Source organism: Furipterus horrens, unplaced genomic scaffold, assembly GCF_987537825.1.
Source record: "Furipterus horrens unplaced genomic scaffold, mFurHor1.1.pri manual_scaffold_5, whole genome shotgun sequence".
Lineage (NCBI taxonomy): Eukaryota > Metazoa > Chordata > Mammalia > Chiroptera > Furipteridae > Furipterus > Furipterus horrens.
In genome coordinates, this window is record NW_028327175.1 from 78,656,976 (window position 1) to 78,684,051 (window position 27,076).

The window sequence follows — 27,076 nt, forward strand, 5'->3', positions numbered from 1 at the left end:
GCTCTACTCACTGTCATTTTGAATACGATGGTCACACAGTACACATGCTCACTTAGCGGCATCTACCGCTGACTAGTACAGTGAAGTCATCATTGTTCACTCACGTGCATTCCAGTCCACTCTCCTTGGCTGCCAGGTTACATCAATGTCAGGCAAACTGTTCTCATTATACTAACAATGGTTGGGCTTTTTCTGGACAGACCTCGTATACCTAGGAGTAGAAGTGCTGGATCACATGGTAATTATATGTTTAAATTTATGAGGAGCTGCTAGAACATTTTCTAAATTGGCTGCACCATTTCATATTTCTATGGGAAAATATGAGAGATCTAATTTTTCCACATCCTTGCTCACACTTGTTATTATCCAACTTTTGGATTATAGCCATCCTATTGGGTATAAAGTGGTGTCTAATTGTAGTTTTGATTTGCATTTCCCTAATAGCTAATATGTTAAACTCTTTTCATGTGTTTATTGGCCATCTGTATAACCTCTTTGTCTGTTCTTAAATTGGGTTACTTATCAGTTTGTAGCAGAAGTAACGTAGCAGGGGGCAATGCTTAACCACTATGAAAGTGATTATGAGAGAAGAGCTGCATTTGTCAGCCCCCAATCCCAGAAAGGGCAAAGCATTCTGCAACAGTTTCTGTCAGGTGAGGACTCAGTATATTCATTTCCTTTCTGCTACTGAGCTCAGAAGAAGCAGCTAATCAGTGTGAAAGTAGGGGACAACCAAGAAAGAGGAGGCTGTGTGGGTTTTCCTGCAGCCCAGCCCCAGTGACCATGGAGCTACCAAATAAGAATCATCACTTTGAATGACCTAAGATTTCTTTTTTTATTTTTTTAAAATTGGGCAAGTTTTGGGCCTACATGTGTAAATTCCCACTGAACACATTTTTAAAGAAGTGACTGAAAAACAAAATAAAGTTGCATTTGTGTTACATAATAAAAAAGTTGCGTTTGTGTTATATAAAAAAAATAGTTATTTATCTTTTTATTATTGACTTGTAAGAGTTCTTTATATAATCTAGATACAAGTCCCTGATCAAGTATATGATTTGCAAATATTTTCTCCATTCTCTGGATTGTCTTTCACTGTTTTGATAATGTCTTTAAAAGTACAAGTTTAAAATTTTTTGAAGAGGCCCAATTTACCTTTTGTTTGTTTGTTTTTTTATAGCCTTATTCTACATAAGAATCCACTGCCAAATCCAAGGAGATAATAATTTTGTCCTATGTTTCCTTTTAAGAGTTTAATAGTTTTAGCTCTTACATTTACATTTTTTATTCATTTTGAGTTAATTTTTGTATGAGGAATGTGAGGAATATATACATTTTTGTATGTGAGGTAAGTGTCCAACTTCATTCTTTTACATGTGGCTATCCAGTTGTCCCAGTACCATTTGTTGAAATATTTATTCTTTCCTCATTTCACCCCTGATTTTGGCACCCTTGTCTTGGTATTCCTGTTGGAAATCAATTCACCATAGACACATGGGTTTGTTTCTGAACTCTCAGTTCTATTTCACTAATCTATATGTCTGTCTTTTTGCTAGTGCTCCTCTGTCTTATTATTGCTTTGTAGTAAGTTTTGAAACGGGGAAGTGTGACTCCTCCAACTTTGCCCTTCAAATATTTTCAAAATTATTTTGACTATTTTGCCTCTCTTCAATTTCCATATGAATTAGGATCAGATTATCAATTCCTGCAAAAACAAAAAAACAAAAAAACAAAAAACAATGGCAGCTGGGATTCTGAGAAAGGTTGTGTTAAATCTGCAGATCAGTTTGTGAGATTATTGCCATCAAAACAATGCTGACTCTTCCTATCCATGAGTATGGGATGTCTTTCTTTTGTCTAATTATTTTTAATGTACTAGAAGAATAATAACATGTAGATATGTCACCAGAAAAACAGAAATGATATTCCTTCATCATGCAATAATGGGTGATTTTGGTTTCATTTTTTGTACATTTCTGTAGTTTTCCAAATTTTCAACAAAAATATCTTTTATATAACCAGAAATAAGTTATTTTCAAAAGAAATATCCTTTAATTAAAATATACTCACAGAGTTTTTATAAACATAAAATATGTTTGGAAATAAAAATTCTTAAATTTTTTTTCAATATACATGAGTGTAACCACTCTTTAGTCTGGTAATTTATTCATCAGAATTTACTGATTTATTGCTACATGGCAAATACAGTCCTAGATCCTAAGTGTACTGTTTTAACAAAACAAACATGATACCTGCCTTCATGAAGGCTACATCTAGTGGAAGAATGACAATAAATGGGCAAACAAAGTTGTAAATAGAAATGCAATTACAAGTTATAAAGGCTGTTTTTGAAGAAAGCCATTGGCACTATAATGGAGAACAATGGTGGGGCAGAGTGAACCCACTTTGACAGAGTCATCAGGGAAGCTCTCACTAAAGGCACCAACATTTGAGCTGAGGCTTGGGAACCAGATATCAATATAAGTGCTGGTTTTAAATATTTGTCAAAATGTTCAAGATAGTTTCTTAAACTGAAGGGTAAAAACAAGAAGCTTTAAAATACCAGAGAGAAGTTAATTTTAGCAAATAGAGTAACCAAATCATTTCCTATAACACCATAAATAGGATCTAAAAATTAAATGCCATAAAATATGAAGTTAAGTCCCTGCACTGTGCAACCCAAATCTTGCCCTGTCCAAGCTGCAGTTTGACTCCACCTGATGGTAGATGTCTCCTCCAGCTTAAATATCCATGAAAATCATTCTAGGTCCCTCTGGCAGTCTGGGAGTTCCTTGGCAGAAGCAGCTATTCCAGAAATTTCCAGTCAGGAGGTGCCTTTTTGTCAGTCTGATGGGGAAGACTGGGCCAGAAGAATACTGAATACTCAAAGCCCTAACTTTTACTTGCCTCTCTCTGAGATGGTGCACCTTGACATTTTCCTTCGTGGACTCAGTCTATACTTCACTTATTCTTTCTCAAAACACACGATCTCTAGCCCACTCCTGTGTGAAGGAGGGCTAGACAAAGAACCAAAGCCAATATAGTTGAATGTGGGTTATTTATTACAGCATAAGTTTTGATTGTCATTTGCTTGCCCCAAATCCATTCCCTGCTCTTAGTAATAGAGCTCCAATTTGTTTAGGAGGCAACACGACCAACTGAATTACATGTTTCCTTGAACTCTGTTCCAAGGAGTCATTGTAAGGTGATGTAGTTTGACCAATAAGATATCAATTAAGGGATTTGAGAAAGCTCTGTTTAATCATATAGGCAACACTCATTTCCTTTTATACCTTCCTCCATAGAATTGGAGATGAGGCTGGAAATAAAGCAATCATTTGAAGACTTGGAGGTAACCATGAAGATGAATGCTTTATCTGAAGACTGGCAACGCATTAAGATAGAAGAAAGCTGTGAAATGACACACCATGGCAGCATGGCTGTCCCAAGGCAGGTGACCACCGCAGATTTCTAGATGAGAAAGTCAGCACTTTTTTAACTGTGGTTAGGCTTCTATTATATATAACCACCTGAAATCCCAACAGATATGGCTGTGTACCATGAACATAGAGATGAACATCTTTTGAAGAACCCAAGGTTTTTAAGGTTTTAATGTAGAAAGTGCAACTCTCATGTTTAATAAAAGAGAAAAATTCATAGCATTCCACACCTTATCACCCACTCTAGAGTGGTCAGTAAAGATCATTAAACAGGGATAGCACAAAGAAGCAGCTTTGCAGAGGGAGTCATTTAACACCATTTATCTTCATCTACCCCATTCCCTAAGCCATACTGTCTATATTCAGAGAAGGAAAACTCTGACTCCAAAAAAACCTCCTCTGCCTTGTGGCATACCTCTTCAGGGGAAAGGCTAAGGGAGTAAACCCCGACAGAAAATCCGGAGCCGGAGTCCCTAAGGCGGTTTGACGTTGTAGTCAACACCGGCAACTCCTGCGGCGCACCTGAAGCCAAGCTGTATTGACTCGTCTTTCCCTTGGACCCTTCAGCTGCGAAGAGAGGGGGCGGTCTGCTGCATGGGCAACAGCAGACCCTCCATATCACCCTGCCCAGGCTCTGTAGCTTCAGCTTCACTGGAGAGGACACTCCAGCGTCATCGCAAGATGTCGATTCAACACGGGAGGAGACAGATACCGTGTCTCTCCCGAGTCGGACTGCACAGCCATTCTCGGCGGTGCAGATAGACTCTTAAGAAGCTACACCATCGTCTCTCGAGACGGACGGCTGCCGACGACTCTTGTCCATGTGAATTGCATTCTTTTTGTATCCTAATGTGAAGAATGCATATTGTTTTTATTAATGGAAATGAACTAATGACCTTTCAAGGAGGAACACCATCCCAACAAATCTAAACTATATAATCATTGTTTTTACCCCAGAACTAAAACAGGGATAGACTTCCAGTTAAAAATCTATGTGGGGTCAACTAGACTTACATATATTTTTTTCATGTCAGAAAAGAATTACTCCCTAAAGTTTTCTGATAGCTTTCTAATATTTCCCAATGAAACTTCAGAAAATAAAATTCAGCTAAGAATGATCACAATTCAGTCAAAAGTTTAAAGTAAATGATCGTTTTTCTAATTGTTAAATTCTTACATGTCAGATTACCTGTCTCAGAGATCTTTTAAAAAACGTGTGTGTGTGTGTGGGGGGGGCAATTCTCCACTTTGTTTTTTAAGTAGGCAAGGACAATCAGCAGGAGACAACCTGGAATTTTCAGAGATCTTTAGCATCACCAAGACAAAGATGTAATACACAAAAATGTAATATACAGGTGTCATACACAACTTAGGCTGCCTACTTCCTCGAAAGCAATTCAAATTTCGGTAAGATCTGTAGAGCTCTGTTTTCAACCTTTCACAGAAGCATGCCGTGAAACATTACAATTGCCTTCACCAACACTGTCTGGTAAGTGATGAAAATCTGGACAGAAGTAATTATTTTGACAAGCCGTGAGGCTTGCAACCGCAGCACCACCCCTGCAGGGGATGTGGAAGCAAGCACCACGAGGGTTCTGAGTGGTGGTGCAGCACAGCAGCCCGGAGACCCCTCTGGAGGCTCACCTGGTTAGCCCGGAGGCGGGGTAGGAAGCACGGTCTGTATTCCAGATTCGCCTCTAACTCCCCATTGTGCGCCTGAGCGCTTCGTTCCCCTCGGGCTAATAGGTTTAACCCAGTACTGGAGACAAACTACATCCATTCTTTCGGTTCCGAAGTTTGGAAATACAGAGACTATGACACATGAAAGTTCTTCACAGTTTGTTTTCACGTCTAATTCTGTCACTGAGAGCGCATCCCTGTCCTGGTCTGTCCCCGGGGCTGTCCACCGAGCAGTCGGACAGATCGCTACCCTGTGCCACAATATCTTGACACCCATGAGCCCCTCCTACTGGGACAGGCTGCCAGAACCAGTTTCCCACCGGCAGGAGCGCTCCGAGACACCAGGGAGGACTCGCATCCTAAAGCGATGTCTCCCCACGCCCAGACAAAGACAGCGCTGGGAAAAGTTGGACCAGCTGGCAGCTCCAGAAGGCGAGTAGAACAGCCCATCTGCCTCTGTGACCGAGCCGGCGACGCGCTCTCAGAGTCACAGCCAACTTTTCCCGTGAGCTTCTGAGCAACTTGCTGGAAGTTGGGGCGAGAGGGCAGAGGAGGGGTCAAGGGCAGCGCCGAGGGGCGGATCTCGCCCCAGCCGCTTTCGTGTACCTCCCCCGAGTACCTGCTAATGTATCCGTCCCCGTCGCCGTCGCACGTCTGGAAGAGGCGCCGCATCCGCTCCTCCTCGCCGGTGCTGGACGTGTCGCTGCTGCTGCTGCCCGCGCCGCCGCTGCTGCCGCCGCTGGCGCTCCCGGCCGCCGCCGCCATCATGCGCCCGCTCCCTGCTCGGGAGGAGGCGGACGCGCGGCAGCAGGAGGAATCCGTGAGGCTCCAAAGCTGCTCGCAGCTGCGAACCTGCCTGACAACGGAGCATGCCCAGTGGCCGCCGGGGCGCTCCCGGCGAGGGATTCCGCCTCTCCGGGTTTTGCCGGGACTGGGAAGATGGGCGCTCTGCAATCGCGGGAGTAGGCACCTTAGGAGAGAGGGGAGAGAGGAAGGTGTTCAGGGAGTTAGGGAGCCACGGGTGGCGAGCGGGAAGCGAGGGGAGGCAGAACACACAGGGTGCGCCTGGGAAAGGTGTCAGCTGCGTGTAGCCGGCTGCGACGCGGGCCCCTGACACTTGGGAACGCTTTGGGCAGATGGCCGGGTGTTCTCCCCACAGAACGCTTACGACTGCCTGCAGTCGTGAATTCCTTTTTTGGTTACAAAATAAACACTCTTGTTTTGCAAACTCAGAGAGGTGCTCCTGGTCCCCCTCCGCAAACTGCGCTGGGTTTGGCATCCATGGTCCCAGGTGAGACTTGGACTGGCTGGTCTTTTCAGGAAATCTGACCCCCCCCCCTCCCCTTAGCTCGGACTGGTCTTCCATCTCTAGTGGGAACAATCTACGCTCCTGTGTGACACTGTGCACGGTTGGCCCATTTCTGGTACTAGCTCACTCTCCTGACCTGGCATCGGTAGAATTTAACCCAACCGCTTTAATGACATCAAGAGCGAACATAATAGATGGTCCCATTTGATCCACACAACAGACCCGAAGGATGGCTCTGTTATCAACCTTATAACTTAGGATGTAGGGTTATCTTGGTTGTAAAAACAAGATAGTAAGTATATAGGGCACTTAGGACAAAGTCTGTCACCTACTAAGTGCTCAATAAATATTAACTCTCATTATCTTCAATTTCTAGATAAAAAAAAAATGGAGGCGCTAAGATTTGCTTAAGGTTCCAGACTCACTAAGCGTCCCAGCAGAGGCAAGCCCAGGCACGCTAACTCTGGAGTAGGAGCCCTTAAACACGAGTATCCTTCAGTCACAGCAGAAAGGGTCCCATGATGAACCAGTTTGTGGTTTTGTGAGTGACTCATTATTCTGTCCCAGACTTTCTGCCAGAGATCTGTAAAGTCCTGTGGTGGTTTGAAAACACATCCGCAGATTGTTTGGTGCACCTCCCATTAAGATGTAGCACCTGTCGTCCCCCTCTTTCCCCCCGGAAACTGAGCGGGCCTTTGTGACTGTCTTGTGAAGTTGGTTAGAAAAGTCAGTGCAGATTCTACCTGGCTCTCTCACTTGGTACACAGACCTCTGAAGTCCAGAACTTCCCTGGAAGAAGTCTGGCCACCCTGAATCTGCTATGCTGGAGAGAAGAGGCACAAACACAGAAAGATGTGCCCAAGGAGCCTGAGGTGTTTGACCTTTCCCAGCCCAGGAACTGGATGAGTGAATGAGTTAAGGCTTGAGAGGGCGCTAGCCCTACATGCTGCAACTGCATGAGCAAAAACTGACAGCTGAGCTCAGCCAACCACCAAAGATATGGTGATAATAAAAGGATAATTGTTGTTTTAAACCACTAGATTTTGAGGTGTTTCGTCATGCAGTAATAGATAATTGGAACACATCCACATGTCTTGGGACCATCTGCTAGGTCATAAAGATTTCTCTGCCCTGCAGTCTTGTCTCTCCACCCCATCCACCTATTCCTATTTTAGTTTCTTTTTTCATTCTGTAAGTTCTTAGTATTTTAGCACACTTACAGTATGTCATCTTAGTAAAACTTTGTCAATAATCCAATATTTGCTTAATAGAGTCTACCAGCAACATAAATATTTCTATCTATAGTAGAAGAACCAGTGCCCAAGTTCCTAAAAATAATTAATATAATCCTTTATTTTCTAACTTTTCATAGAATAAAACTTGTATTATTGTCTGTTAGTACAGCCAGACAAGTGTTTTCCCTCAGATCCTCCTAGAGCATCAGTGGTGTGTAGAGGGGGAAAAAAAAGCATTAAAAAAAAAAAAAATAAAACATGATGGTCTGGGATTCCAAAAGCTTTTCCAGGATTTGAGTAGATCTCTTCATCACCACACTCCGTATATACAGAAAGTGGAGTATAAACCTCAACCAATTATATCTCAAAGCAAAGAATGCTTTTCTCCTGAGAGAATATGTGTCTGGTGGCTCTGGAGGTTTAACTTTAAACCATCTTGAATTAAATCTGAACATGCAAAAAGTGAATCTTGACAAATTTCCTAAACATTTGCTCATGCTTGAGAAACTCAAAAATGGCTGAACAGATAGGTTCAAACTTCCAGAAGAGAATTTGCTTCTGAGCCGATATGAAGCATGTGAAATTTCAGCTAAAAAATGGTTACTAAAAGAAGTTTGTAAGACATTGAAAATAGAGATGCCATATGAATATAAAGATGATAAATGGAAAGCAGGAGCTTGAAATGAGAGCAATACCCATTGCCATAAATCTAACAGTATTGGTTATGCTATAATTTCAAAGGTTTTCTAAATAGACCTGATAAGACTAGCACATAGCTAAACATTGTTGTCCTTATCCCCTTTTTTTTTCTTCTCAGGTTCCTCTTGGTTATAGTAACACTTCATATTTATGTAATATGTATCAAAATACACTGTATGCATTACCAGTTAAAACAAAACAATTGCAGCACTGTGCAAACTTGATTATCTGATATTTACCCCTCCAAGTTGTGTTTATCTGAACTAGGACTACATGCTAGAGTTGGGGCGAGGACACCTCTGTCCACTTCTCTCTCTCTCTCTCTGGTGTTTTTATGAGCTCAGCTAAGTTCCCATATCCCTCAAGAAGCCTTTCTTCAACCTTCCCAGGTCGCCCTGATCTTCCAGAGCTCTCGGCTTGAAGCACACATTTTGAGAACAGAATCATATAATTTGATACTATTTTGCCAGTCTCCCACATGATATCCTTTATTTTTTATTAAATGAGGTTATTTCTCTGAGAGAAAACAGTGAGGTAGAGTTGAGTAAGCTCAACTAACTTCTATTGAGCCATTATTGCAAATCAGTAAATACTGATTTAAATGATTAAATATTTTATCTTAATACTATCTAGTGGAAGGTATTTATCATTCTTATTTATGGGATGGGGGTGGCGAGAGAGGGAAATTAGATCTGAAAAGTTTAGAGTAATGCACCAAGTAAAGAGCAGGAATTAAACTCATATCAACCTGTTGGACCCATTTTCTTCACATTTACTTCATATTGTCTTAATGTCTGGGCCAGTGTTGTTCATATTAAGCCTTATACTATTTGAGAAATACTGAAAAGGGATAACAATGATAAACTTTATATTTGTATGTTTGTTACTTATATATTTATTATCATAAGAAGTCATCATAAGGTTTTATAATCTGTCCTAGGTTGGGTTCTGTGAGAAGCAGATTCTAAGACAAAGTGTCATTTGCAGGATGCTTCTAGGGAGTGCCCTTAAGTGCTCAACATGTGGGGGAAGGAGGTGAAGGTAGCAGGATAGTGCAGAAGTCCTGCTGTGACACAGGCGCTGGAGCACACTTGTCTGATCCATCTCACAATATCTCTGCAGCAAAAATGACCTGTATTCATTCCCTAATGCTGTTGGAACAAATTACCACAAAATTAGTGGGTTAAAACAACCTAGTTGTATTATCTTACAGTCTTGGAGGTCAGAAATAAGAAATGTATCTCACTAAGCTAAAATCAGTGTTTCAGCAAGACCATTTTCCGTCTGGAGGATCTAGCAGAGAATTCATTTGCTTGCCTTTTCCACCTTCTAGAAGTTGTCTGCATTCCTTGACTCTTGGCTTCTTCCTCTATCTTCAAAGCCAGATGAATCGTCGGCAGCCGTCCGTCTCGAGAGACTATGGTGTAGCTTCTTAAGAGTCCATCTGCACCGCCGAGAATGGCTGTGCAGTCCGACTCGGGAGTGACACGGTATCTGTCTCCTCCCGTGTTGAAATCTTGCGATGACACTGGAGTGTCCTCTCCAGTGAAGCTGAAGCTACAGAGCCTGGGCAGGGTGATATGGAGGGTCCGCTGTTGCCCATGCAGCGGACCCCCCCTCTCTTCGCAGCTGAAGGGTCCAAGGGAAAGACGGAGTCAATACAGCTTGGCTTCAGGTGCGCCGCAGGAGTTGCCGGTGTTGACTACAACGTCAAACCGCCTTAGGGACTCCGGCTCCGGATTTTCTGTCGGGGTTTACTCCCTTAGCCTTTCCCCTGAAGAGGTATGCCGCAAGGCAGCGGAGGTTTTTTGGAATCAGAGTTTTCCTTCTCTGAAAGCCAGATGAATAGCATTTTGAAATCTCTCTAACTTGATGCCTTTATCTGCCTCCCTTTTACTTTAAAGGAGCCCCATGATTCTACTGAGCTCATCTAGATAACCCAGGATCATCTCTTTATTTTCAGCTCAGTTGATTAGCAACCATAATTCTATATGTTACCTTAATTCCCTCTTGCCATTAACATAACGTATTCAAAGTTTCCAGGGTTTATGATATACCTATCTGTAGGTGGGGGTATTATTCTGCTACCACATAGTTCATAAGGTTGTCCCGTAACAAAATCAAATGGCTGGGACTTTATACCTCTGTCTCAATCAGCCATTGGATGTAGAGCAATATTCTTTTGGATCCACAACCCAGGAAGGTTGTGACCTTGGCAAGGTAACTCTGTAGCAGAGTCAATTCCTGATAGAGAAATAGCTGAAGGCTGTCTTCTGATGGCTTCCTTAGAAGCTGGGCAACAGGTCCTCTCTTGAAGGGAAGACTGGGTGGTACATCTCCATGTTCATCACAGATCACTCTTTGAGACATCGGATTTACTTCCTCTTACATGTTTGGGGAGCATCTCCTCCTGGATTCTCATGGACCTCTCTTTCTGGGGTAATCTCAGAAGAGAAAAAAGGATAATGCCCAACACTTTTGCAGGTCATAGGGTCCCAAATTCTACTCATTGTCCCCCTCTTCCACTTACAAGTCTAGGCCCCCTCACCCTTCCAGAGCTGGCCTAGGCTGCTTCTTTAGTGGCACAACCCAGATGCTCATCTCTGATTGCTACACTTGTTCATTTACTGTTACCACTGGACAAGGGAGTACAAAGAAGTGCCCAAATAAATCACCTGTGTGCTAAAATTACTCATTTTTGTTCCTATTATGTAACTGTAGCTCTGACTTTTCTTGATGATTAAGGTCAATTGCCACAGTGGTGATAGGGGCTTTTCTTTTTTGTCTGCTATTATCTATACCCCTTGGTGGAAGATGTTTTAATTGGATAAAAGGATTTCAAAACCTGTCGAGGGGAGAGCTTTGGAGACAGGCACAAATTTCCTCAAAGGATAATGGTGGTTGGGGGTCAAGGTATGTTTGATTACTTTTACTTCCACTGCTTGGTTTCTAAATCATGTAGCCCTCCTGCTACTAGGGATGTAGCACTATGTGAAGTCTGTGATTCAAAGCATACCACCTTCAAGCTGGCACTTCAGCTGTGCTTCCAGGAGACTGTTCTACTTCTCTTTCCAGCAGCGTCTGGGTGGTGCAGTATGTGATGTGACCAGTGGATCTGATATGGGTTACCTGATTTGACACAATCAATAGCAAATACTCTATAAGCCCTTGCACAAGAACACTGGCTGATGCCCTGCAAGTAGCAAAGGCAAACTCACACCAGGAATAAATGTCTAGTGTGAGCATGTATCACTGGCCCTTTCAGAATAGAAGTGGTCCTATGTAGTCAACTTGCCATCAGATGGTTAGTCAGGCTCCTCACCATATTGGGGGCTCAGCATTAGCCTCTGTTAATCGCAGGTTGGACATCTGATAGCAGTAGGAGCAATATCAGCCTTGTTAAATGGGTGCCCACGATGTTGGGTCCATGTGTAGCCTCCATTTCTGGGGTAGCTGATAACAGGGGCTGCTGCCTGGCATCATCTGGCCAAGTCATTCTGTCTGCTTGCATGCCTCTTCCATGCCTTTGGTGTAATTTAATATGTGATAGAAAGGTCTTCCCATTTTTCATCCATTGCTCTATGTCCACTCACGTATCTCTACCCAGTCCTTTCTGTCTCCTTGTTTTTCCATTCTTCCTTTTTCCGTGCTCCTGACCAGCTGGCTAGGCCATTTGCTACTACCTGTGAGTCTATATATAGTCTAACTTTGGGCCATTTTTCTCTATACAAAGTGGATGATCAATTGAAGCTCTGCCCATTGGGAGGATTCTCCTTTGCTACAGTTTTGGTTCTCAGGGAAGAGTACCCAGAGACAGAATTTGTTGTGCAAGCTATCTATTAAGGAGTGTGCTGGAAAGGATTGGGGGGTGGGTTGTGAGCAAGATTGGGCAGAGGGGAAGTACAACTTGCTATAGATCTGCTGGGAGTCTTAGTTGCCTGATAGGGAGCTCTGGAGCCAAAATGATCTTTTACAATCCTCTTTTGGCCTGCCATGGCCAGGCCTTAGTTCTCCACTTTGGTCTCTACTTCAATCAGTTACTGGGTATAAGCTGCTCTGAGAAGCTTGTGTCTCTAGCCAAGGAGTTTCTTTGAAGCTGAGTCAATCTCTGAATGGTTTGACAGCTGAAGGTTGATATTGAGGATGTTCCCAGCAGCTGGAGGAACAAGTTCTTTCTTGTAAGAGAATTGGGTGGCACATCTTCGTATCCACACACAATCAGATAGACTGAGTTCAAATCTTGTCTATGTTGATTACTTTCTGGGTAATCTTAGACAAATTAATCTCTCTGAGTTTTGGTTTCCTCTTCTATAAAATGGGAGTTGTAGAATTACTTATTTCATAGGAATTTATAAAATTCAAGAACATAATTCATGCAAAGAACATTATATGGATCACTAGGAAGAGCCTTGTGAAAGTTCGCTATTACAATATTTATTATAAAACTGGATCAGGGTGTATATCAGGATATTTCCAGTATCTTTATTGTTGGATATCTGATATCATCAGCCTTTCTCTTTTAAAACATTTTCTATCTTTCTTTCTTGTTCAGATATCGGAAGTTGGCTACACAGTAGTTAGATTCAACCCTCTAGAGAAAGGGCCTACATTTTCTTTGCATACACAACACCTCTTATACAAAAGGCTTGCATTTCTTCTTGTAACTGATGGGTATGGAAACCGAATAGGAAATGTTGGGGCATGGTTGTGTGCATGGCTGAGTGTGTGCATGGCTCTGCATCATCATCACTCTCTTATTACCTCAGATGATGGCTGGCTTTCCAGTTACCTCCACCCCAGCTATGGTGGGTTTGTGGGCTGTGAAGAGGAGACTTCCATCTGGCAGGGGATCAGTGCTGGTTGGCTTTAAATAATCCCTAGCTAAACACCATCATTTGTAAGGAGCATAGGTATCCTGGATTGAAGAGGAGCAACCCTACTTTGTGAAGAATCAAACTGGCCGGCAGGGAAGGAAATAGTGAGGCCAAGGGCCCTGAAGAGGAGTTCCAGCCCAACATTTTAAGCAATGCCCTTAGGGCAGTGGTTTTCAAACTATAGGCTGCAATCCATCAATGGGTTGAAAAATCATTTTAGTGTATGGTGACCAGTTTAAAAAAAAAAAAATTCAAGAAATATAAAATGAAAATATCTGAATGTATTTAACCTAGTAGTCTTACATATTGTTTCAGAAAACTTTTTCATTTGTGCATATGTATGGGCTTTTTTCCAGAATATAATATATATATTTTTAAGTGTGTGTGTCTGACTGAAATACATTGTCTTAGGGAGAAGATACTTATAGCAAGAACAATTACCCTCTCACTCAGCCCAGAAGCCTTCCTTCCCTTCCCTTCCCTTCACTTCCCTTTCCTTCCCTTCCCTTCCATTTCCTTTCCTTTCCTTTCCTTTCCTTTCCTTTCCTTTCCTTTCCTTTCCTTTCCTTTCCTTCTCTCTTTTCCTTCCCTTCCCTTCCATTCTCTTCCCATTTCTTTCTTTCCATTTCTTTCTCTCCATTTCTTTCTTTCTCCTTTCTTTCTTCTCTCTCTCTCTCTCTCTCTCTCTCTCTCTCTCTCTCTCTCTCTCTCTCTCTCTCTCTCTCTCTCTCTCTCTTTCTCTCGCTCTCAAGAGTGGCTTGAGGCATTTCTCTTAATCTTCTCAATTTCATTGGGGTAATCAGGGAAAATTGTATTTTATTTTTCTTTCTCCCATGACTCTTCACAGTTCTAGAAGGTGCCTGGGTTGAGCCAAGAAGACTTGACTGCTCCATTTCTTTCTCCTACCAGGAGAAGAAGTCAAGAATGAACTAGGCTGCTGGGTTCTGGGATGGGGTTGGAGCAAACTTCTTATCTGAGATGAGTGAAACCAATGAAGAAATTACTGGAAATCGCATTTGGATCCTCAAATCTAAGTTGCTAGGCAGAAATCTGGAGCTGATGTGTAGAGGCAAACAGTGTCAGAAGCAAAGTAGTGGAAGAAGGGTTGATCCTGCAGTGTTGAAGTGGGAGGAGGGGAGGCTAAAGGGAAGAATTTCCCAAATGAGGAATATCCACAATGATGCTTTATGATTTGAAAAATGTGTAGGCTATTTCCTTATCTACCAATTAACCTATTTTAAGTGTACTCAAAAAGAGATAACAGAGGTGTGGTTTACACCGGTGTATCCATTTCCAAATTATATAGCTAAAAACTATACAGTTAAAAAAAAACAATAGGCCCCTTCCACCATGTGAGAATGCTGTGAGAAGTGACAAACTATGAACCAGGAAGAGGGCCCTTACCAGAGAAAGAGAGAAAGCAATCATGCTGGTGCCTTATTTTTGGACTTTTTGCCTCCAGAACTGTGAGGAATAATTTTTTTTTTAAAGATAATAATTGACCTAAAATGGTAAGTGTGTGAAGGTACAGATGGATGAGAAATGGCAGATTGTTGAAGCTGGGTGATGGGTATATGATGGTTTATCATACTATTCTGTTTGTACTTGAAAATTTCTACAATATTTAAATAATGCCTTTAACAATCTTTGTTATTAATCCACCTAAGGGCTGATATTACCTTTTCTTCCATAATCTCAAACCAATATGGAAGCAATGTCTGAGTTACATGGTTTCCACATGCTTGGTTGCTCCCAACAGCCAAGTCCTGAAGTTGAGATAGAGGAAGCTTTCCAGGAGAGGCATGTCTCCCATAGTTACACAGGGCAATCAACTCGAAGGGATCTAAGAAAGATGGTGGATGGTGGATTTGTGTCTAAAATATTTATTAAATTCAGTATTTATCCATTGACTCCACAGATTTCTCTAGGAAATCTGTCAGAACATTCCAGAAGCCTGTGAAGGTACAATAATAAGAGGCTTGTGCTTGTTATTTCAGTTTTGCATTGATAATGAAGGTGGCGATAAGACCTGTACCTACCCAGAAAATGCCTGATGTTGTGAATTATGAAGAGAAAAGTCAGGGTGGAAACAGCTGGCAATTCAACATGTGTGGTTTGCTTTAACAGGAAGCCACAAACTAATCTCTGAGGTCCGACTCAGCATGAAACCTGTAGAATTACTTGCTCAGGGCTAAGATTTAAAGTCTTGCTGGTGAGGAAATGGACCCCCTCATTCACCTCCTCATTAACAAGTCCAGGGGGAGAGTGTGAAGCCAGAGGCTGATCTTGATGTCTAATGATATGAGGCAGAACTGGAGCATTGATGTAACATGGCATGGTAAAAAGGTATTCTAATCATGAGTCTTCAAGAAACTATACAGTACTTGACAATCCACCCAAGTAAGCTATACTTCTGTTTCATTGTCTGTAAAATGGTCTGGTTGAATTCCAAAGCTTCCTTTTATTTTCAAAGTTTCATGATTTATTTGCCATAGTTAAAGTCTCACTCACTACATTGGCTAATTATCAATAAGAAAGAATCTTTCTCTGCTCATGCATTACCTAATTCTCAACAAGAGTCAGTCTCACAAGCAGAGAGAGTAGTAACTACTTCTATGTGGTGATTTACAGCATAATGAGATGCAGTCCCAAGTTTGCTAACTTCTCAGTAGCTGTAGGATTTCCTGAAATTAGACTAGAAGAGATTTCTTTGCATTTTGAAGGTTCTTTAAGACTCACTTATTAAAATGTCCCTGGACAGCTGTTCAGTACTTAGCACTGATTAAAAACTTTATGGAAATAGCCCATTAGATAGGTCTTTTGGACAGAAGAAAAGGAAAGGCTAAAGAAGAGAACAAAGGCACCTGTGTGAACTCGGTGCACTTTTTTGGGCTCTACTGCACTAAGTGATGGACCACACGAGTTTTAACATATAACTGTGAAGTCCCTTACATCTCTTTTATGAACCAAATGCTTTTATTTCCCCACACCCCCAAATTTACATGTTGAAGCCCTTACCCCCAATGCGATGGTATTTGGAGATGGGATCTATGGGAAGTAATTAGGGTTAATGAGGCTAATAATGCTCATAGTGGGATTAGTGCCCTCATAAGAGGAGACATGAAAGGGCCTGCTCTGTCTTGATCTATATTCACACACCAAGAAAAGGCCATGTGAACACACAACAAGAACGTGGCTACCTGTAACCAAGAAGAGAGCTCTCACCAGAACCAGATCCTGTTTGATCTTGATGTTGGACTTTTCAGCATCCAGCACTGTGAGAATATAAATTTCTTGTTTGAGCCACCCACTCTGTGGTATTTGGTCATGGCAGCTCAAGCTGACTAATACAATGTTTTTAAATCCCTTCTGGCATTAGCCAAGAGACAGTTTGCCAAAGTAGACATGAAAGAAATGTTCCCAAAACATCTGGCAAGAGATTATTCTTAAAACTTATTTCTCTCCCAGAGGTCACCAGGCTGGTCCTTCCTCTGGCGCTATTGCTCAAGTTGAATACTTTTGGATGAAGTTGACTACTTTCGGATGCCACCTCTCAACAAGGTGATTGCATTTTCTAAAAATAACACACTTCTCTTTTAACCTGTTCCACATGTGAAGTAGCTTTGCTAACTTGATATGTGGTAGAGCTGAAAAGATTATCAATGATTTTTTAAAAAATTGTCAACTTTTTCAAACATGCTGGTACAAAGAAAATCCATATATTTATTCATCACCCAGATTCAGTGACTACCAGAATTTTGCTTGTGAAGATTTTAAAGAAAAATTTCAGCAAAAGACAAAGAGTTCTATTTACAAAGTACTAAGTATGCCATAGAGAAAATAAACTCATTGTTTTATGGGTTATAAACTATCAAGCTATTGACAAATGTATCTAATCCTTCTTCAACTACATGTAAATGTAAATGTGGCCTAAGTTTTAAAAACTGGATTCTTTAATAAAATGAAAACATAAAATATTCAGTGATAAACCTTTTTTCTTTCAGTAGGTTTTTGATGTTTTCTTCTCTTCAGAGCAGCCCAAGAAGGGGTTCCCAGAAGCAGGTTCCACCAATAGACAGACTCTCCCTCTTCATATCCAAATTCTTTGTAACAGTCTCCTGAGTGAGAGACCTAGGAGCATTTATTCTCCCAACCTGTCATAGATTCTCATCTGATTTTTTTTTTCATTGTTAAATCCTTCAAGTGTCATCATTTCTACACTTGATTTTTACAGCCTACTCTTGACTGAATTCTAACCACATAATATCCTTACAATTCTACAAGGACTTATGCCAGCTGACATATTTATATAATTTTTATCTTTCAAGCCATGTAGTGGTTCTACTTCCCAGTAAAATAAATTTCCTTTTCTACTAGATTATAAACTAGCCTCACCTTGATTATCTCAGGTCACTGCTTTCTTTCTTGCTTCCTTCAACCTGCTTCTCCATATTCCCAGGGAGTGGTCTTCAGGGCCATGACATGGTACTTTCTCTTCTATACCACCCATTTGTTTCAAAAGTTCTTCCTTGTAAGTTATTTTCCAAATCTCTCCTTCCCCTTTTACTGTGTCTTTTTAAAGTTATACCTACAAAACAAACAAACGATAAATAAACAAACCTAGCCAAGACTGTCTGGAGAAGGTGAATTTCTTCCTTTCCTCAGTCATGCCCACCATGATAACAAGTGCTCAATAAGTTGCACAATACATTTGCTGACCTATTGTGTTCACATTTGGGAGCTGGGATGTACTGTTTGGGAGGTGGTTTAAGGGGTTCCAGATGTTGTTGAGGCACATCTATAAAAATAGTCAATTAAAAATTAAACTCTAAGACTTAAGAGACCATGTCTATTTACATTTTTCTTTATTAGTGCTGAATATATTAGGGTTTGATGTTTTGGGTAATGATCAGAATATTCTATAATGACATGATAGTGGGTAAGAAAAAGAGGAAGACTATGAACTAGTTCATAACATCTCCAGAGAAAGTCTATTTTTATGATTTTTAAATATAAGCACTGCCCCACATGAACCCAGTTGCTGCCATCTCAACCATTAGGATGATTTCTGCTGTTATTCAGTAGTTCACAGTTGTATGTTAAGATCAGTGACATTCATGATGTAGGATCTAAAGCAAAAAAGATAGCTTTGTAGTACCACCTTGTGGCTAACCTCTTAACATACATTTAAACTGATTACTATGTAGATAGGTAAGTAGAGACATATACAAAATATTAACAAAATATGCATTTTTTTTTTCCTGAGAGGCAAGGAAAAATGACTCTGAGCTCATTGGCAAGTGTTTTCCAGGCATCCTCCTGCATGCCCACCTCCTTTAGCTAGGGCCCTCCTGGGCTCTGTGGGTTCAGGCATTCCTGCCCCTCCATTGTATCCCAGGTGTGCTCTAAGTCGAACACTGGTTGGGCTGGATCCATGAGTCAGGGCTCTGCACAGACTGAATCAACAGAGCGGACAGGCCTGACCCAGCCAGCAACCCCAACAAAAAGGAAAGGGCCAGTGCCTTCCCATGGTCTGTGCTTGGCCTGGCCACCACAGGTATAGGTAGCCAGGGGCTGAGTCAAGCTGGGGATAGATGCACCCACACTTCCCTGTCCATCGTCCCTGATACCTGTGACCTTCAGCAACTCCCCTTCCCAGAAATTTAGCAACCCATCATCTCAGATCTCTGTCAGAAATGTTTGCCAGAGTGGCTTCAAGAAAAGCCAAAGAGTGGGCCTCTGAATGGAAGAAGTCAGGCAGCAGGAGAGGCAGAGAAGAGGCAGGACAGGAGTTTGACTCCTTCAATCCTCACTGTAGCCAGGCAGCTGCTTTTTATCTTCTCTTTGACCCACAGGTGCATGGCACTGAATGGGTCATAATCCTTGATTTTTCACTGTTGGTTCCTGCAGGACCCTCTTGTGATTCACCAGCTAGTTAGATGGTTTTAACAATGTAATAAGTCTCCATAAACTCACCACCTGAAATAAAAGCTAGGCCTTAACTATAACCTAATCTAATCATGAGATCCTTCTGCTGAGGTAGGTGAGCAAGTCTATTTTGTTTGCACATCTTCATAAGTCTTTTTTTTTAAAGCATATTTTATTGGTTATGTTGTTACAGTAGTCCCAATATTATTTCCCTTTGCTCCCCTCTGCCCAGTACCCCCTTCCCTCCAGCAATCCCACTTCCCTTAGTTCATGTCCATGGGTCGTGCATATAAGTTCTTTGGCTTCACCCTCTCCTATATTATTCTTAACTCCCCCCTGTCTATTTTGTACCAACCAATTATGCTTCTCAACCTCTGCACCATTTCCCCATTTCTCCCCCTTCTCCCTCCCAGCTGATAACCCTCCCCATACCTATGATTCTGTTCTTATTCTGGTTTGCTTCATTGGATTTTGTTTTTATTTTTTAGATTCAGCTGATAGTTGTGAGTTTGTTGTCATTTTCATGTTCATAGTTTTGATCTTCTTTTTCTTAAGTAATTCCTTTTGACATTTTTGATGTACATATAATTATATATGTCTATCAATATTCTCTCTATTCTGTACCAATAATCTATAGTCTATCTTTATGTCAGTATCACACTTTGTTGTTGTGATCTCTCACTTACCGTGGGTATTATGTTCTAGACCACCCCCCGCAATAGGTGAAAATCCGCGAAGTAGGAACCTTACATTTATTTTAGTATTTACTGTACAGTACCACAAAATCCCACAATAGAGCGAAAAACCTGCAGTAAATAATTAAATATAATACAGTAGTCCCTCTCTATATCGCGGTTCACTTATCGCGGCCTCATTGTATCGTGGGATTTAAAAATATGTTATATTTAATTATTTATCGCAGATTTTTCGCTATATCGCAGGATTTTGCGGTACAGTACAGTAAATAGTAAAATAAATGTAAGGTTCCTACTTCACGGATTTTCACCTATCGCGGGGGGTCTAGAACATAATACCTGTGATAAGCGAGGGATCACTGTATTTTTAAAAACCCCGCGATACAATGAGGCTGCGATATAGAGAGGGACTACTGTAGCTCTATAATGTCTTTAAGACCAATAGTGCTAGTCCTCAAACTTTTTAAAATGTTTATTTTTAAATTGTTGTTGAGTTATAGTTGTCCCTATTTTTTCTTAGTTGCTCTACACTGCCCCCCCCCCTGCTCCCACAGTCAATGTTGTCCATGTCCATGGGTCACGTATACTAGTTCCTCGACTAAACCCTACCCCTTCTTTCTTCCCTCAAACTCTTTTCTATTTCAAAGTTATTTTAGCTATTCTAGTGCATTTCCATATAAACATCACCTTGTTTTTTCTTAAGAAAAAAATTGTGCTGGGATTTTAAAATTGGAATTATGTTGATTTTTATGTGAGGATTGATATCTCAACTCTTTTGAGCCTTCTAATCCCTGAACCGTGTATATCTTCTCATTTATTTAAGTCTTTACTTTTTCTCAGCAGTGTTGTCATTTTTGTTTTATAAAAATCAATTGGAATAAGATAACTCACTTTCTTATACATGTTTTTCTAATTATTTGCTGTTTATTACAGTGAAATGTGAGGTCAACATAAAGGTGACATATCACTTTATCTCACTACTCATTAGGCAGAATTAATCATATGTTCCCACCCAACTGTAAGGGGGTCAAAAGGACAATTCTATTACATATTTGGAAAGAAACAAAACCCTAAATATTTGGTGAACATCAGTGTTGACTACCATAATATTCTTAGTTGCCTACCAAACAGCCATTCAGCATCCCTTATTACTTGCTAAGGGAACCTCAATTTTGTCCACTCTTTTCCAGGTGACCATCTATTTTGGGAACAGCCACACCTTTCATAGTAATCCCATTCCTCTTTGCTGGTTATTGAGTTAGCCATGTTCTGGTTAGGATACCTAAGGATGTCTATTTTGGGGACTTCTGGGTAAGTTTTCTCTTTGTTAAAAAGGGACAATCAGACAGAGGCACATATCTTTCTTGCCTTTGTCTGGTGCTGTGTGATGAGTTGCTTACATGGAGCTGCAACCAAAAGAGGAGTGGCGAACATCAAAGGATGGCAAAATCATAAGCTGGACAGGTTCTGGGTGACTGAGGGCATTGGTGTACAATCTTGAAATAATCAACCCTGGGATCACCTTACCCCTAGCCTTCTTGCTACATAAGATTTTAAGTGTTAATTGGGACCTTTTTTTTTTTGCGTGGTTTTCCATTATTTAAAGCCAAAAGCATCTTATTAGTACTGAATGCTATGGATGAACATTAAAAGAATTTAGTTAGTACTAAATGCTAAAGAGGAATGCTAAGTACTTCATCTGCATAAAGGTAATATAATCTAATTTCATTCCCATAATAAAGCTGTGAATATAGGTTTTTTATCATATACATTTTATAGATGGGGAAGTTAAAGCATAGGAAAGCTAAATTCTTGCAAAAGGTCACACAACTATAAAGTGGTAAAAATAAAGGTTAAAACTAGGTCTGACACTCAACTTGAAATCACTTGTAAATATTGCATATCTTCCTTGTTTTAATTTTTCTCTGAAGCATTTGTAAAAAGTAAAATTGCAGTGTTTCACCCTAAGAACCCAGAAATTTCCAGGAGTATGCAAAAATTAGATAATGTACAATCTGATTAACCTTATAACTTGCTACTGTGTAACTTTAGGCAACTATTCTCTTTTATTTTAGTGAACATATTCCATATTCTTACTAAGTACTAGGAATACAAACATTTAGGCATTTATCTAAGAAGAAAGGCAAGCATCCTGACTGGTGTGGCTCAGTTGGTTGGGCACCATTCTGCAAAGCAAAAGATTATCAGTTCAATACTCAATCAGGGTACTTATTTAGGTTGCGGTTTCAGTCCCTGGTCAGGGTGCTACGAGGTACAACTGATGGATGTTTCTCTCTCACATTGATGTTTCCATCCCTCCTTTTCTCCTTTCTTTCCCCGCTCTCTAAAAATAAACAAATAAATAAATAAAAAGAAAGGAAAGAAGTACAACATTAAATCAATGTTTGATACTTAACATATTATGTCATATTCACAACAATCCTATAAAGTAAGTATTAAATATACCCATTTACAGATAGGAAACCTGAAGCTCAGCAGACAAAGTAAGTAGTCAAGCCACAACGCTAATAATCGATGAAGCCAACAAAAAATAGAAAAAGAAGTTGTGAAGTGAGATTGAAAGCAGTATGTGGCTGACCCCATGTGAAATGTTTTCAGTCTCATCACAATGTATTTGGTGCATCTACTATCTTTGTCCTTTAATGAAGTTAGGCTGGGCCTGGTTCTCATGTTTACCTCACTAATCACAAGCAGCATGGCCTTCGGCGAGTTTTAATTTCATCCAGCCTGTTTCCTCATTTGTATTATGAGGTAATATTACTACTTCATATAGTTTTGTGAGGATTGTAAAAATAGACAGTGCCTCTGGGCACTTAATGGATGGCAAACATTATTATTGCACACGTAAGGAAATTAGGATACACAGAGATCAAGGTAGTAGCAAATGTTTACACAATTCACTGGTAACCATGGAGGAACCAGAATATAGGACTTATTTTTGCTTATCTTGAACTCCTTCTAATAGCCAGCCAAAGAGATTAAGAGCTCAGAAAAATATAGGAAAGTTTTTGGAGGGTCTAGAGAAAATTAAACCTAATTCTAGATTCTAAAATATGGCCAAACAATACATATTTATTGTGTCTATGCAGTTCTAGCTGCCAATGAAACAGTGACAAACAAAGTAAACAAGGTTCCTTCTCTTAAAGACCTTATATTCTGGTGGAAAGAGCAAATAATATATGAACAAAAAAATTTCAAACCGTGGTTAATAACAGATTGATGGTGGTAGAGCCTGTCTAGGTAAGGGATGGAATTCTGCCTTAAATGATGAGAAAGAGGTATTCATGGCAAAATTGCCTTGTGCAGGAGGAATCGATGCAATTGCCAAGTTCCCCTGACCGTAATGAACTTGGTGTTTAAGGGACAGAGAGAAATTAGTTGCAATGAGGAGCTATTGGAGTGCTTTACATAGGAGTGCCGTTCTACCTGGGTTATATTAAAAAGATAACTCTAGTTGAAGTCTGGCACAGATCACTGGAAAACCACAATGGAAGCAGTTAGAATGGCTGGGATTAGGTTTATGTTAGTGGAGTCATACACAAGCAACCGGAAATTCTCATAATCTTCCTTGACCTCCTAAATTAAAGGATTCGACGTTCCTAATTCCATTCTCTCATATAGTACTTATAACTATCATTTAATCATTTCCTTGTTTGTTGTCTGTCACTTCCATTTAGGGGGTTGTCAGGTAAAATAGTTCCCCTAAATCTGGCAACTCTGCCCCCATTGAATATCTTGGATGTACATAGTGCTTGCAGGGCACATAGTAGGAGCCCACCCGTGCTTACTGAATGAATGAATGAAGGATTCAAAACCATAACGAATGACTAAATAAGGGGATGAGTAAGAGCCCCTCGGTGCAGTGGGTGGAAGGGGACAGGACAAGACCAAAAGGATCAGCTTGGTCGGGAGCGTTAGAGTGAGGTGCAGCGACCAGGTGGCAAAGGAGGCCGGCGCGCTGAGATCACGGGCGCCCGCCGCCTTGGTGACGTCAGCACGCTTGCTCCTCGGGCGTGCCGGGAGAGCTGCGGCGCCTCCTCGGCTTGTTGGTGACTGACTGAGGCTTTCTGTTACTTTGGCCCAGCGCGGGCTGTCCGTGGAGCTGTCAGGTCCCGGTAGGGCCTCCGAAGTCCACTCTCCCTATCGTTGGACGTCAGCCCGCAGGTCTGGCTGCTTCCCGGCGGGGTGACCATCTCCTCAGGGCCATGTCCAGGCCTAGCAGCGTCTCCCCGCGGCCGCCGGCTCCCGGCAGCTGCGGCGGCGGCGGCGGTGGCGGCGCCCGGGCCAAGGGCCTAAAGGACGTACGCATAGACGAGGAGGTGAAGATCGCAGTCAATATCGCTCTGGAGCGCTTCCGATATGGGGACCAGAAAGGTGAGGTTCCTGTCATGGACCCGCCCGCTGCCGCGCGTCCCCACACCCCGACGCCTGGTGCGGAGACGCTACCTCAGGGGAGGGAGGGAAGACCCAGGCCGCAGCCGGCAGCCCAGGGGTGGGATTTGAGGAGCTTCACGGCGTCCTGCTGAGCAGTAGGGCTGTGGGGGCGCGTGTGTGGCGTGGGAGGTGGAAGTCAGGTTGCTGTCTGGCAGGAGGCGTTTCGTTTTCCCCAGGCAGAGACGTTTTGGCAGCTTTGCGCGGCTAAGCCACAGTGTTTAAGTATTGATAAGCCCCTATGGTTTTTTTTTTTTTTTTAAGAAAGTTGTGGTAGCCTTTCATGAGTCACATTTAAGCTACGTAAGAGCAAAAGGAAATTAAACAAATAAATTCACTGGCAATATGTAGTGCTTTGTTTAAATCCTAGAAGCATCACGCTAAACACTTAAAAAAATTAAAAAGTTAAACGTGTTGGTATATGAAACGTCTTGCACATATCTTAAGGTTAGAGAGCTACTTGTCTTGGGTCACACAGTGCAGACCTAGGCTTATTCCGACTTGCTGGCCCTAAATAGGGGACCCCTAACCCTGGAAGCTTATAGTCCAAAATTGGGAATGACCTGGACAGAGTGCTCCTGAACTTACTTGAAACGAAGGTACAGCTTCAGCAATAAATAACAGCAAATCCAGTGTGAGCTAGTGAAACAGGAAATCTCTACAGTGTTGAACGCAAAGACGATGGAGTTTGATGTTGAGCATTCATAACACTTGAGCATACCTCATCATGGAAGGAAACAGACATTTTTATTAAGCAAGTAAGGACTAAGTTAAAATAGTAAAATATGTTCATCACTTATACCAACTCAGGATTCTAGTGCAAATGACTAGCCTCTGGTGAATCATTAGAATCCTTTTCATACTTAGATTTAATTTTTATCAATATCGTAACTGTAGTAGACATTCAGTAGTTATTGAATACCCACTTTCACATAAAATGTGATAATAAATTTGATTATATGCTTATATGATTTTTAAATATTTTATATTTATGTATGCGTATTGAAGCACCTTGAAAGAAAATTGCCTGTCCCCAAATGATACTTTGTGGGTTATTTTTTTCTTGTAGAAATGGAATTTCCTTCTTCCTTGACCAGTACTGAACGAGCCTTTATTCATCGATTGAGTCAGTCTCTTGGTTTGGTCTCTAAAAGTAAAGGGTAAGTTGATAGCTCTTCTTATTTAAAAAAAATTATTTACCGAAATAGAGAAATGTTTCTGACTACATTTAAATTGTTATTACTATTCTAGATTTACATCCTTAATTATATAGTATGTAGATAGACTGTTTCATGTCTGTACCAAACTCAGCACTCAGCTCTTTCCTTTTCCTCCTAAGTCCCCTGCCTTTAAAAAATTTTTCCTTAGGGGCCAAAAAAAAAAGGAATTAAACTTTAAGATATAAGAAAAAATAGTTTAAAAGTTGAAGTTGATTGCTTGAGAAAAATATTTCCATATTTCATTGAAACTAAATCTTTTTTTTTTTTTAAGAATGGACAGAAGTTAATAAGAATAATTATTTACAGAACTTCTGTCTTTTAATGTTACTATACTGTAATGGTGAGCTCTATAATACACGTTGTTTTCTTTCTTACCAATTCAAATTTTCCGTGATGATGATTAGAATAGATTAAATAAAATGGAATAGGAGAAAACAGTACATATTTTTGACAATTACTGATCAATATTGGGGAAAGGTCATTTGAACCATCCAAATCGGAGAACACTAAAATTATGTAGAACTCTTTCATTTTGAGATTGACCTATAGCAGGGATTCTCAGTATTGGTGCTATTTTTCAAAAATATTTTATTTATTTATTTTTAGAGAAACGGGAAGGGAGGGAGAAAGAGAGGAAGGGAAACATCATTGGTTTCCTCTCATGCACCCCCAACCTGGGACCTGGCTGCCAATCCAGGCATGTGCCCTGACTGGGAATCGAACCAGTGACCTTTTGGTTTGCAGGCCAGCGCTCAATCCATTGAGCCACACCAGCCAGGGCTAGAGCTATTTCTATTTGGACTGGATAACTCTTTATTTTGGAGGGCCGTTTTCTGCATTGTAAGATATTTACACCTTATGCCCATAGATACCACTAACACCTCCATCCTTAGTTGTGACAACCAAAAATGGCTCTTGACATTGCCAGAGTGTTCCATAGGGAGCAAAATTGCCCCTAATTAAGAGCCACTGAGAGAGAGGAAAAAGATAACATTTAAGCATACTAATTTTAAGGTTCAGAGGAGGAAAGCAATATGTTATTAAGTAAATATATTAATAAGTAAATAGTAGGAAGGTTCTAAGGTGAAATTAGCTGATGTAGGTATGTCTTTTTTAAATTTTGGTTCTCTAACAGTACTTTTTTTGTATGTTTCATTGATTATGCTGTTACAGTTGTCCCAATTTCTTTTCTCATTGCTCCCCTCTACCTAGCAATCCCCCTCCCTTCAGCAGTGCCCCCCTTAGTCCATGTCCATGGGTCGTCCCTTCAGCAGTGCCCCCCTTAGTCCATGTCCATGGGTCCTGTGCATAAAGCTCTTCTCATCCCCCTGTCCCATTCTGACCCTCCTACTATTTTTTAAAATTCCTGCACCATTTCCCTCCCTCTTCCCCCTTCCCCTCCTAGCTGCCCTCCGCCCACATGCTCCACATACCTATGATTCTGTTCCCACTCTGGTTGTCTGCTTAGTTTGCCTTTGTTTCCATTCCCTAGCTTTTCTTGTTGATAGTTGTGATATTGTTTTCATTTTAATGTTAATAGTGTT

The 27,076-nt window shown here is 41.0% G+C and overlaps 2 protein-coding genes across 3 annotated transcripts in view; one reads left to right on the top strand and one right to left on the bottom strand.

Annotated features, from left to right (window-relative positions):
* The window catches only part of MCC (MCC regulator of Wnt signaling pathway), a 393,601-nt gene extending 387,705 nt beyond the window's left edge, over positions 1–5,896 (bottom strand). For both annotated transcript variants that reach the window (XM_090276589.1, XM_090276588.1), the window contains exon 1: positions 5,740–5,896. In XM_090276589.1, coding sequence (XP_090132715.1) covers positions 5,740–5,888 — 149 coding nt within the window. In that variant the 5' untranslated portion in view covers positions 5,889–5,896. The remainder of the gene's footprint in view (positions 1–5,739) is intronic.
* Positions 5,897–23,904: 18,008 nt separating this feature from the next.
* Positions 23,905–27,076, top strand: part of YTHDC2 (YTH N6-methyladenosine RNA binding protein C2) — a 70,798-nt gene continuing 67,626 nt past the window's right edge. Inside the window, exons 1-2 of the mRNA XM_090276593.1 lie at positions 23,905–24,255; positions 25,382–25,472. Of these exons, the coding sequence (XP_090132719.1) occupies positions 24,087–24,255; positions 25,382–25,472 (260 nt within the window). The 5' untranslated portion in view covers positions 23,905–24,086. The remainder of the gene's footprint in view (positions 24,256–25,381; positions 25,473–27,076) is intronic.